Consider the following 13,733-nt stretch of genomic DNA (forward strand, 5'->3'; position numbering starts at 1 on the left):
CCTTCACAGCTGCTGTAGCATAAGTTAATATTGACTGTATTCTCCCCCTCTGGACTGAATCTTCCTTTTTCAGCCTATATGTAAATAAATGAGTAGAACTTCCAAGTATTAAAACTGACTACTTCTGACAAAATGCAAAACCTAAGCAGACTATTTAAGTGTAACAAGTGAGGTATACAATACCATTATCTTCATTAGCTTTGTATGTGGAAGTAAGAATATAACCATTCATCTAATAACATGTTCATGAATAAACAGCCTGCTGTTCTGTCACTTCTTTGAATGCCTGAAGGAATGCAGAGCTGGACCTACATCTGAAAACCCAGCACAATGTAAAGCTTGTGCACAGTGCTGGAACAGGGAGGGTGACACTACTGTATTGATGTATGGGAGTAAAGACCACTAACCATAAATGCACTTTAGAGTCAAGACAAACCCTCTGTAATTGAAAACACGGTGCCAAAATTTAAAGGCAAAATTTTTAAAAAATCAAAAGTAATCCCACTGGAGATGGATTGAGGCAATCTGTGGAAAATGGGAAGCATTCTTCTTGAATGTGACTAAGAAGGATGAGTGGGTAAAAGATTCAGAATGGGATTTAAGTAAAGGGATGTATAAGGACCAGAGGGTGTTCTTCCTTACACCACCATCACCTGCAAAGGCAAAATCAAACATGGAAGAATTCTACCAGTCTTATGCTAAAGCAAATTAAACAAAGTTACAGTTTTAGAGTTATGAAAGAAAGAAAAGTGCTGCTTGAAGACAGGCATAAGAATCTGATCTCCATATTATCCAGTCATATCAAAGTTTAAGGGGAAAAAATCCAAGTAATTTTAAAAAAGAGTTTGTCATTTTGTGAACAGGATTGTTGACCATGCTTGTCTACAAAACCCTATCTGCTGATATCACAATCTGTCCATGCAAGAGTTATTTTCATTAGCATATTAATTTCAAGCACTCAAAGTTCAAAGCAAGCACTGAATTTCCATGAAACTTGTGAGATTTAAACAATCCAAATACTTTTCTCAGTTTTGCCTCAGATATTCATAAAGATCCCATACGTATGAGCTGTGTATTTATTCACTTTTGAGGATGTGGCTGTAAATTCCTAGTCAGGAAAAGCGGGGAAATGGGTTTACAACATCCTTATCATGTTGAAGGACTGTATTTCCAAGTATGAAGCTTTCTTTTCAAAAAAATACTTCATTAAAATCAGTGTGCTGCTCCATCACAGGTGAAAGAAGGTGACAAATGCCCCTTTACAAAAGATAGCATTTTAGCCTTCAACACGTGATCTACAAGAACAATAAAACCTATTCTGCAGTACCTGCAATGCTCTCTCAGACAAAGGCACCATCTTCAACCAAAAAAAGACCTGGCATAAAATATTACCATTCAATAAAAAATCATTATTTGGTCCCTTAAGTAGCCCCTGAAGTAGAGGGCTGTGGTGAAAATTTATCAGGCATTTTCCTCCAAATGGAATATATGCTTCAGTACCCTAAAAGGTCTATAGTACATAAAATTTTAACGGAATTGTTAATGTCTTTCTAGGTTTTATAATACCACAAAGAGATACTCATCATGTGTTTTCACCACAGCAGATAAATGCTAATGCCTGTAGTACACAACCCTTTCACAGTGGTTTTGAACACAAGCCATCTTCTACTCTCTTGGTGGGCAAATTAATGGGATCAATAAATTTTGTAGTATCTCCAGATAGCACTCTTTACCTTCACAAACGTGATCAGTAAATTCACGGTGTGCAGAAGGGACCACAAACAATTATTATGTGGATTCCCTGAAAGGTTACGCTGCTCTGAGAAATGTAAAATGTCAAAGGCCTGGGCATTTCCATATGTAAACCCATGCCTTGATGTGGGAAAGGTTTGTGGAAGATTCTAAAGGTCAGATGTGAGGGTTCCCCTTATCAACAAGGTCATGTGTTAAGTTAAACTGAAACTAAAAGAAGTGTACTACCTGGAACGACAAAGCACCACTCTGATTACAGTAAACATATTTTTAAAGGGCGAGACATTTTAAAAGTGATGTTTAAAAGTGTATTTATCAGAATAAAGAAATATGTACATTAAAGAAGTTTTTCTCAGGTAATTTCCATAAATATTTCCAGTGTCATGAAAGTTAAAGCTACTTCAAAAAAAAAAATCTAGAGTCATAACTATTTATCTATGGTTCCCTCTGATTAGAAAGAATAGTAATTTCACTAGAGATTAAAAAAACCCACATAGCTTTTCTGCCTATTTTAAACTGGTAAACTATGTATTTACTTTTGTTACAGCATGAAAATTTTGCTAATTTTATCTTGTGACATTTTGCCTTGTTTAGAAAGAAATGATGATTCAGAAGCTGCTAATCTTTTAGGAGAGATAAGTGAGAAAAATGGTATTATCTCTTTACAAGGGGAACGTGCAGGCATTAAAATACATCCTTGTATTTGAGCTAAACAAACCTTGAGCAGACATACATGGACTTGGACAAGCTTGAGAACAGAAAAGGAAATTCCACTAGAATTACTTCAGACTTGTTAGGGTTTTGGTTTTGTTTTCATTTTAGGAGGAGTTTTTGACCATGTATAATCTCTCTTCAACATACTCCCACCTAGGCTATCTGGCAATTTTGAGTTCCTTCATCTGCAAGCCAGCTAAGTCTACTGCTTCGAATTCTTTTCTGTCAGCCATAGCACACTATGATGTGCCTCCTGGAAGCACACACTCTGACTGTTCATCCATATGAGTTACTTAAACAAATTGCCTTCCTTTTATATAATGGGCTGAAGTTAATGGCAGCTGAGACTGTTCACTCATGGGACAGCACCCTGAAGCAGGATGATAAATATAGCTCGAGCTGAGTGCAAGGTGTGATCCTGTGTAGCATTTGTGGGCTCCTGGGAGGAGGTCTATGCAGTGATGGTGCCTTGACACTGATGCCAACACCTTGGGTGTTGGTAGGAAGGAGTCTTCAACTCAACAAGACCATTCCTGCTCCAGTTTGACCAGTGCTGCTCAAGTGACTGAACGGCACTTTCCTGCTAGGTGGATCTACAATGTCCTGATTAATTTAAATTAAGTAAGGAAAGCTGGGCTTATTCAGAGTGCTCTTCCCAAGTCCAACAACACTGAACACTCATTAAAACAAGCAAACCCCCCCAAACTTTCATTGAAACAATGTTACCATTCCCGTTTTCCCATGTACTGGGACACTGATAACATTAGGGGTGGCAGAAAGAAAAGCACTTCCACAGCACACAACACAGACCTCAGCACTGCTGGGCAGCTTGTGGGCAGGGAGTGAGTTGCTTTGTTTTGGTGTCCTTTTGTCTCCTTCTGAAGTTAAATCCTTCCAAGAGACTCCAACAGGCGCAGTTTAGAAGATAAAGGAATGAAGGAGTAGCTGCTGTCTAGTTTCCATATTCGTACAGAGAGCTCCTTACTCCCTCTTCATAGACGCATAAATGAAGGTCACTGTCCTGCTTTTTTGTGATTTTATCACATTGCTAAATATAATGAAGGTAATACCTTCCTTTTTAAAAGAGTCAACGTTAGACAAACAGTCATGGAAATAAGCATATATTCTACCTAAGGCCAGGTTTCACATTATTATGCAAAACAAAAAGTGTCTTATACTTTGGATACACCTAAGGTAATCAGCCCAAGAATCTGAAAACCAAAGAGTTTCTCAAGGCGAGTAAAAGTACGTGCTCTTCAGAAGCTTCGGGTTCTAGCCTACAGTTTGGTGCAGTTCTGGAGGTCAGATTCTGCCTCTGCAATTCCAGCCGAAGGTATTTTATGGTTCGCTTCTTCAAAAATAAATGCAACTGCCCAGGGAAGTAGACACTTTCCCCATTAACTCTGGAAACCATTTTTGTTTTGCAAGAAATGCCTATCAACAGAAGTTAAGTTACTGATTTATTTTGTAAACATTGTGTTTTAACAAAAATGCAAGCCTGATGTTGGAAATTAATGATTTTTGCCTTGCTAAATGCTGAGCCATATATAGATTCGTTTTATGAGGCTTCCATCACAACAAAAGGCCCTTTTTATTAATGGCTACTTTATCATTTAAAACATATATGTTTAGTTACTTAAAATGGCAAATTGCTTTGCACTGTCCTTGAAGTGCATTGCATAAATATTGTATTAAAGCCTTAGCTTACACTTCATAAATAATTTATTTTTAAAATACTCTTCCATGAGACCACCAGCTGCCGAGATGTTCAATTTTCTGGTAAAAACATGTATTTATTGCAAGTCTTATTTTAACTTGTTGAAGATTTGCTAAAAGCCACATGTGATAGATGTTTTAAGAATTGTATTCAAACTAAAACCTCAGGAAGCTAAAAGCCTAATACTCCTAGCAGGTTTATACCATTGCAGAGGCAGTTTCAGTTGAAGGGGGAAAAGCTGAAATCTATTCAAGGAAGCTTTCCAGTACAATTATCTGAAAACCTGAAAATGACTTATAGTGTATTCTGTGATGATCAGAAAATTTTATAGATTTCATTACATTTCATTTCACTATGGTCCTCCCTATGCCATTTCCATTTCATGTTCCTGCATTTAAACTGCTGTACAAACTTGTTCAAAGTGCTAGACATTAAAAAAAAAAAAATCAAAGGAAATTTCAGATAATTAACTTTGATGAACGAGCATATTTTAATTCATGTCTGGTAATATTCTTGTTAATGACATGTCTGCTTAGGACATCCATTAAAAGTCCATTAACTTAACAGGGAAAGTCTAATAAAGTTATCCTGGAAATTTTCTGGTATATTAACATTATGGACTTTTAATGAATATCTGCTGTAGGAATTGCTATTAGCAAGGCTACCATTCTAATTAAACTTAGGCTCTGAGAGTGAAAAAAACAGTATAAAGATAATAACAAGCAGAAGTAGCACTTTTCTTGAAAATTACTATAAGGGAGATTGGTAAAGGTCACAAAACATGCTATCAGTAACAGCTATAAATTACGACATTGTGGCTTGTTTTTTTGTAGCCTGCCATCCAATATACCCGTATCAGGTGCTTCCTTCATGTAATCAATTGCTGAGGCTCCCATTTACTTCTCTATTGTTGAGACTGAGCAGTACTGAAAGGCTAGCTAGGCCTTTCAGAAGGGTAGAAGATATAAAATTTAAACACAGTTTTTCATGAAAATGCAAAGTAAAAAGAGTAGTTAGGAAAGCTGTTACCTATGGGCATCCAGCCTTGTTATCAACCCATCTGAAGCTTCATCAAGTCCTGCTACATTTCTGCTGACATTCACAACAAAACAGCAAAAGATCTTTTTAATGTATAGAACTTTTTATATAGACGTGTATATATCTTTTTACATATATATAAAACAACCCCCAATATACCTATTTTTTCATACTTATCCTTCACCAGATCTTCCAAACCAATCATTTTCCAGAAACTGTCATCCCAACCTCCATCTGAAGTGTACGTCCACTTGCACACTACCGTACAGAGGGACCTAGAAAAGAGACAATATAGGCACAGAATCAGGAAAATGAACACATTTGGTTTTAAACTTGTGACTAGAGGGAAGTCTGTGCAAAAGGATCTCTTCATTCACTGGTCAAAAATTCCAAGCATAATGCTAACATTAAAAAAAAATTGATTACTGTTTGGAGTGCATGTCTTGAGATACCTTAAAAGGACATTATGTTTAAGATTCTTCTCTGCTGAAACAACTCCTGGTCTGGCCACTTGATTGCATAAATCAGTCAAATAACAGGCCATGCATATGCCCAGAAGACAGCATAGCATGAACAGCTCTTTAGTAAGCAGCTCAAAGATTCCTGCTTCTCCAGGCTGTACCTAAATAGCAATGTTTTGCACACAACATGTCCTTAGAAAAACTTTCTATTACTTATGTTGAAGCTGAATTACGATTTACAGGAGATTATGTGTGCACTGATAATTAGGTTAAATGACACTGCTTCGATCCCTGCAGGTGTAAAATGTCTGTATCAGGTGAATGTGTACAAGCAAAACTGCATCCAACTACCAGAGCTTCTGCATAGCATGTGTTCAAGTACCACCATCATTAGGTCTGTATTTCAGCAGAACCTGATGACAATTCAGTGACATGCTGAAACAGCATTAGCCTTGAAGCAACTGAGTGCAATATTAAGTTCTTGTTTCAAGTCTCATTCCTGATAAACTGATGCTGAACTTCGCTGTGACAGTACAGCATCACGGGGCAGACTACAGGAGCAGAATATAAACAAAAGACAAGAGCACTTGCAGAAATGTCTATCATAATAGAATGTTTTTCTTCTAAAAATGACTGATATCCCCAACCTCTCATTCCCCCAAAATATGAATAACGTTCCTGAAGATTTAGTATTACACAGACTGTTTTCTGTCTGAACACTAAGAATCGTCTCAGAAGATCAGTATTAAATTGTGCTTGAAAAGTTAACAAACTAAAAGGTATTAAAAATGCTAAATACCACTGAAAATTTCAGCTGTCTGTAGTCTTGGGAACACTACTGTACATCAAGTGCAAGACATCTCGGATGTATCTCAGGGAAACACAACATCATAACCGTTCTCAAAGAGAAACCCCTTTCAGAGATGGATTTTCTGTGATGTCTTACAAGACAGCTTATTTGGGACTAACTTTAAGCCAAGGTGTGATTTCCCAGACATATTCTTTTTATTAGGCTGTTAAAATTTGAATGTATATCTTCAAAGTAAACGGGATTTTACTGAAGCATTTGACTTTTTCTTGCAGTTTTGCGTAAGTAAAATCCAAACAAAATTCCTGTCTACAAAAAATATTTTTTGAGCTAAAGTAAACCCTCCCTTTCATCCAAGTGAACTACCTAGAGACCTAAATAAGGAGAATTAAACTTATTATTGTATTACATATTGTTACATTACCACATGTCTAGGAAAACGACCACTGGACAATGACCCCACTGTCTACAGCAAGGTGCAGTTACTGAACAAAGAAGGAAGATTTCTGCCTTCAGCAAAGTTAAAAATAAGACAGCAACATAGCTGATAGTCAGATACAGCGAGGTGTCCCAAAGAATGTCACACATATCAGCACCTACAACCTGTACCTATAAAACACAATCAAACCCAACCAGATACTCAAAATACTAAGTATTCAGTCAAAGGGGAAGAAAAAAAATTCACATAAAATACTTGCTACTAGTACAGATCCCATTGCACTTTTCCTACCTAGGCAAAGTAGAGTGTCTTATTTTACAGTTGTAGCAAAAAACATCCAGTAAATAATAAAGGATTTGGTCTTTTTGAAAAAGACACCACTAAGGGAATGGATTCTGCTACTTTGAGGCTTGACAAACATACTTGTCATAGTTTCCCATTTATTTATATAGAAATACCCCACAAACAAAGCAACAGTGAGTGCCTCTCCTCCATTAAAACATAGTAGCAGAAACTAGCAATCAGCAAACAGGACAGAAATAGAAAAGCTATTTTTATTTACTATTTACAAATCAAAGCTAAGGCTTCTCCTCACTGATACTGTACACACAATAAAGCCAAAGAAGAACACGACGAGCCTTTCCACACAGCTGGAAAAGTATCTAGAACTCTAGTTTCACCATGTTTTGGGGGTTTATGAGAACCAAGGATGTACAAGTGAGGGCAGGATTCTCATGGGGTGGGACAGCTAAAGGCACTGTCCTCAGTGTAAATCCTCTTATGTGACACTGAGCAGAAGATTGGATGATTATATGGACTCCCCATGCTCCCACCTTCTCATCCAGGACAGAAATGTATATTTTAAATGCATCATGTTTCATTTCATTCTATTCTTTTTGGAATGGTGATGTTCATTCACAATCCCACTGTTTAGCAAGGTGCTTTGTTTGGTCTTTGTAATGAGGGAATTTATTAACATTACACATTTTGGGGAAAAAAGAAATAGACATAACTATTTATATCCTTGTAAATACTGTGGAGATTATTTCAGGGTTACTCTTCAAACAGCTTTAACCCACCCACCCATCCCCCCCTTTTTTTTTTTTAAAAAACAGTTTAATAGACCAGACAATTACAATTCAGTGTCTGGTTTGAAAACAGAAAAGCACATGACCTGTAACTACAGCAACGATAATGTTGATATAGGAAATTCCAATTTCCAAGGATTTAAAAGCCAGTCATGGAAATCTAATTAGGACCTTTGACAAAAACTCGGCAAATAAATAAATAAATTCTAGGCTGAAGAAAATACTGGGAAAAAATAAACATTTTCCCCAAATCAGCTCAAACCTCTCATTAAAAGGGAAAAAAAAAGGCTATTGGAAATAAAGCTCATTTCATCACTTTAGGAAAAATTTAGACATAAAGTGTGAAACAATAATGCATCAAGTTTTCCCAAATATGGTAAATACCAAATCATAACAAGTTATCATCAGAACTGAACATGTATTTTTCTAATTAGATCAATGCTATGAACTATTGCCACACTCTGAAAAATGCTCTAAGGATGAGAGCTAAATGTCATGGCTCCTCACTTTCAGAGATCACAAAGCAACTCGCTCTGAGTCTCCACGCTTACCCAAAGAGAAAGCAGAGCCACCTTGCTGGAATCCAAAGAGCATATTTTAAACACGGGCCAATTCTTCCATACAGCCCATGCTGAGGAACACCACATCATGTCTATAGGCCCACTGAAACAGTGTGAATGGGGACAGACCAACCCTTGCCAGTCCACTGAGTTCCAGTGTATTGGAGCTCTCTTACTGGATATGGCTGGACTGAACATACTCTAGTATGAAACAGTAATGGGGCTGTGAGCATTTTCATCCTGCTTTTGTAGATTTATAAATGCAAAGTGCTTAGAAAAAAAAAGATAAATAGATGATTTCTGGTTCAATTTTAATACAATATAGAAAACATGAACTGCAAAGGACACCTCTTCCCAAGTGAATTAACTGGCAGATCTGTAAGTGGAAGGTTCTGATACGAAGACCAACCTCAACTCCAGGCTAAAACACGAACCTATTACTGGTAGGTTTTTATTTTCATGGCCACAATTGCCCCATAAAAAGTATATGTTTAATTGAACAATATAGCTTTATACCAATCCTTAATATCTATGAGAAAGTAGTATACTGCAGAAAGACATTCTGGTCTCTTAGATAACAGTTCAAGAAAGAAGGATTTCTTTGAGATGCCCGTTATGACAGATTAACTTCACTACATGCTTCAAAAGAACAGGGATGTGGTGAACTGAAATCCCTGCCACTTACCTGATGAAGTGCTCTAAGAATTAAACACAGCTGCTCAATTTGTATATCCTACAGAGCTGTATGCACATGTAGAGAGAGCAGTTTGTTCATGGTTTTTCACTTTGAATACAAATGGCATAGATATATATTAGCTTTTGGGAAGTCACTCGAAAATTCTCCTCCAGAGCATCATCCAGAGAAAGAGCTAGCATGACTTGTAACTTGGAAAAACCGTATCCAGAAAGACATTATGGTGAAGAGGAAGGTGAGGAACCACATCATTACACCTACAAAGAAAGTCTCAACTATTAGAAAATTTTGTATTTCTCAGCAGCTCCTAAATTTTGTGAGATGAAGGCCAAACATTAAACAGAAACAGTACTGATACTCACTGTGGTATATTCCCTTTTTCTGAACTATTTGGCAGTATTGCCTCAATTATTTGGCCATAAACACCAGACTTGCACTAGCTGAAGCTGGATGAACCAGATGGATTGAAGCAAATGTTCCCCTTTACTACCAGGATCAACTGGGTTCAAAGGTGCTGAGTTAATAGGCAGTCATCTAGGCAACTGCCTAATCTAATGCAGGACTTGAGAAGACACGGTGCAGAACTCCTCAGTAGCACAGGACATATTTAGCTAGGCTGAAATACCATGAATTTGAAGACTGTTTTCCTCAAGCATGTTCCCAATACAATGAAATGAAAAATTTCCTTTCTCTGTTCTGAACAAAAAGTTTTGCTTAGAATACTCTTACTGAAGAAAACAACCCTTTTGCATGGATTTTTTTTTATTTTATTTAAACCAGATTTTCAACAGGAACAGGATTATGTTTAGAGTTTGTTACAAATTCTAGTCTACAAAGAACTATAGGATCCTACTTGCATCCAACAGCCTCAAGAAAAAAATCCCTGCCACATTCATTACAAAGTAGATTTGGCTGGGCACATAATATTACACAATCCTTTCTATTACTGTCTAGCTCTTGAGGTTTTGCACATATCTTGCTGAGGACTGACTATGGATGTGCTGAAGTCCTGTATGACCAGAATCTCAGTATTCCGAAAAACCCACCAGCACTAGGTCCTCGTAAGTAAACCATGAGGTTCAGGGAGTCTGTAGTGATGGAACACACAATGATAATTCCCAAATGCTGTCTGGAAGCAATGATTTGGCCCCACTAACCTTCAAAAGGATCCAGGGCAACTAGACTCATGGCCAAAGCAACTCATGTGCTCAGAGTTAGTCGATATGTGGCTCTTCCTGCATCGTCTACCCATTCTGAGTATTATCTCTTACTCTGTTGTACTTCTTGGAGAGAAAGAAATCAGATATACTCATTAAAAAAAGGGAAACACTGTACAGTCTTAGTTATCTGCATTAAAATGTATCTAAAAGATAAAGGTCACAAAAATCTTCTCCACACCTACTTAAGAGTTGCCAGAGCTTTACGCTTTGGTCTGTTCTTTGCTGACACCATCTCCCACGCTCCAGAAGGGATAGAGCAATCAAGGGCATGACTCCCAGCTCTGCAGAAATTCTGCCCTGTCTGGGAGAATACTTGCTATCTTTGACAACGAAACACAGTTTGAGGTGTATTCTATAACTGCATCAGTCTTCTGGAAGTCATCCTAATTTTGAGTATAGTTTAATATAAAACTCCTATTAACGAGGATAGTTACTAAAAGAAAGGGTTTTTCCCCGAAAAGTGATCCCATAAGCTATTTATATATGATTTTCTATTCAAGAGGGTTGGTACAATACTAGTTAGCCTGGATAATGAGTCAGCTACCAGCTTTAAAGGCAGAGTACTGTGTCTTGACCATCCTGGAGTGAATGGAAGATTTGCTCTTGATTCCAAAGCAGAAGGATCTGCTTAATTCATTCTAACTGGTCAGAAATGAATTAAAACTCATTAACATAATTAATTTTACAGGCATCATTAACAGCATAACAGTTTAATCACAAAGTATATTCAATGTATCACTTCCATGAAAAATGTTCTTGCAATCTGGCTGTCATACTGAGAGTGACTTGGTGGTGATGACTAAAAGCAAGTGCACCTGCTGAAGACTGTACCAAAACTAAATCCTACAGAAGCCAGGACAGGGTATAGTTAGGTCCCAAAAGAAATAGTGTGCGGTAGGATAAAGTAACATTCTGTGGTCTGTTGCCCTGATTTATTTAAAGCTACAAAAAATCAAGAACTGAGAAAGCTGTATGACGTTCTGAAGGCAAGAAGGAGACCTGAAACAATGGAGTGTGACTGTCACAACATCAAACATGTTTTTCCTTTTGTTCTGCAAACTTCAAATTTAAAACAGATTTTGAATTCAAATTGAAAACCAGAGCTTAGGTTCTGTTCAAGTGAACTTCTCCACATACTGACATCTGGATCAAGCTGTCAGTGTCCTCCCAAATTATGCACCCCACAGTCTTGAGGCTTTTTACAAAAATGAGCAATTCACCGCTCTAACACAGTCACAGATCTGCCTGTGGTTTTTGCAAAAATGTTCCAGACAAAAAATTAAGACAAAGCACACATACTCCCAGCATCCAAGCTTTATGTTAAACAGAATGGGGCATTGGTACTGCAAGAGCCTGAAATACAACAGAGATTATCAGAGAGCAGAAAGAAACATGTAATTATCTCTGCTCCATTATGCCTAATGCCACATACGTTAATACATGACCTTTGAAATAGAACCAGATTATTAGATCCACATACACTGCTGGTATTTATACCTGTCACACCAATGTCTCTGCCTGTCTGGTGTATTTGGCTGCTTTGGGGGAATCTGGAAAAAAAGAGGGCAATTTGTCCTAAGGGAATACTTCTCAGGTAATAGGAGAAAGAACATGACACCTAGTCATTTAGTTTTGAAACCTCTAAAATGTATGAGATGCTGCCCATGTTAAGCATTTGCTAAAAAGAATCAAAGAGCGGTGGGTTGAGCTCACAGCAGAGTAAGAGCTGCACCTGTTGTCACTCAGTTACTACAGTAGATCTCTCGCACAGATTAGTTTTAAACCACAGGGCCGAGTAAGTCTGGGTGTGCTCTATTTCACATACACTGTCTGCATTTTACTCATTTCACCTATTCAACAGCTCTTTAATTGCATGTACACAAACCAAAACATGTCAGGGTCTGTTCCATCCACCCAACTGTGCAAATCCCAAGTTCCTAATATTTACAACACACCATTTTTTATTATTATTGCCTTTGACCCAAAGCCTATGAAATTCCTGCCTGCCCAAACCCATTGTCTTAGTACAGCAGTGCAACATGACTCTTGCCCGAGAAGGGTTTTCTTCTTCTAACAAAACATTAAACATGCCAAAAAAAAAAAAAGGCAGGTGGGGAAGCCTGTTTGGGACAACTAGCAGACACACACCAGTTGCACTCAGAGGCCTTGACTTTCAGTCTTTGCATGTCTGAGGACTTAAGCCAAGCCAATAAAGATAGCAAGGAAATTACAGTAATCAGCGTTAGCAATTCTACTAGCTTCAGCCTTTCTATGCTCCAGATAACACGTATTTATCATAAATAATAAAAAGTAGTCTGACTGCCATTTAGATTTTTTAAACAGTTAAATATCACAGCAAAAGCAAAGCTTTCTCCCTACTTTGAAATATTCACCAAAACTGAAAAGGAAAAAAAAAAAAATATGTATAATATAAATAAGTATATATAAAAAACTCTAGGATGAATTTCCTTCCTTCTGTATGATGCAATGAAATGCCAGTATTTGTTAACACTAAGGTCAGTGGCAATTTTGTCATATTTCACAGGTGAAATAGGATTAAACTCCAGACCTGACCCTTAAAACCTTAAAGAGTTAATGTTCCAAAACTTATTTGGATTTTCCTTTTTTTAATCTCATTTTAAACATCATCAGTATTGAATTCACCACAAGAAAAACTGAATCTCAGAAAATAGCTCTTCAGTTTCAAAAAATAAAGTTTTAGTAGAAAAGATTTCTTTTTACTAGGAGGTGTGTAAATTTGGTAGAAGATACCAATCCACAGTCAACAACCCAAAGGACAGTGAACAGCTCATGACCTATAAGATGGATACACTGAAACCAATGATGATATTGATATTTTACTATGTAATACCTTTCCAAACCCTTTCAAGCCAAATTTTTATTGTTGAAAAAAAAAATTATATTCAAGTCCTACATTTGGCCTAAAGATTTCACAGGTTTTCTTTAAAATCTGTGTTCAAAGTATTTGTTTGACAAGATACGCTATTCCCGCCATTTTTTTCAATCACTCAGTGAACTTGTATGGTTCTAACAGACTCCTTAACAATCAACAAGACTAAATTTTGTTTAAAAATTTGTGAACTTGTATTCAGCAGCTCTCTTGGCCTCACATCTGGAAAGTCAGAAGTCTCACTGGACTAGTGGCACAGCGTTTATTTAAAAATGTAAAACAGGTCTCCCTTCCTCTATCGTAAATCTCCCTGCCAAAGCACAGTCCGTGA

At 37.2% G+C, this 13,733-nt stretch overlaps 1 protein-coding gene across 9 annotated transcripts in view; it reads right to left on the reverse strand.

The window, feature by feature from the left end:
- FGGY (FGGY carbohydrate kinase domain containing) overlaps positions 1 to 13,733 on the reverse strand; it is a 150,298-nt gene that overhangs the window by 84,671 nt on the left and 51,894 nt on the right. For all 9 annotated transcript variants that reach the window (XM_074875914.1, XM_074875913.1, XM_074875918.1 and 6 more), the window contains one exon: positions 5,381 to 5,496. In XM_074875914.1, the coding sequence (XP_074732015.1) occupies positions 5,381 to 5,496 (116 nt within the window). The remainder of the gene's footprint in view (positions 1 to 5,380; positions 5,497 to 13,733) is intronic.

This window comes from Strix uralensis, chromosome 8 (assembly GCF_047716275.1).
Source record: "Strix uralensis isolate ZFMK-TIS-50842 chromosome 8, bStrUra1, whole genome shotgun sequence".
Lineage (NCBI taxonomy): Eukaryota > Metazoa > Chordata > Aves > Strigiformes > Strigidae > Strix > Strix uralensis.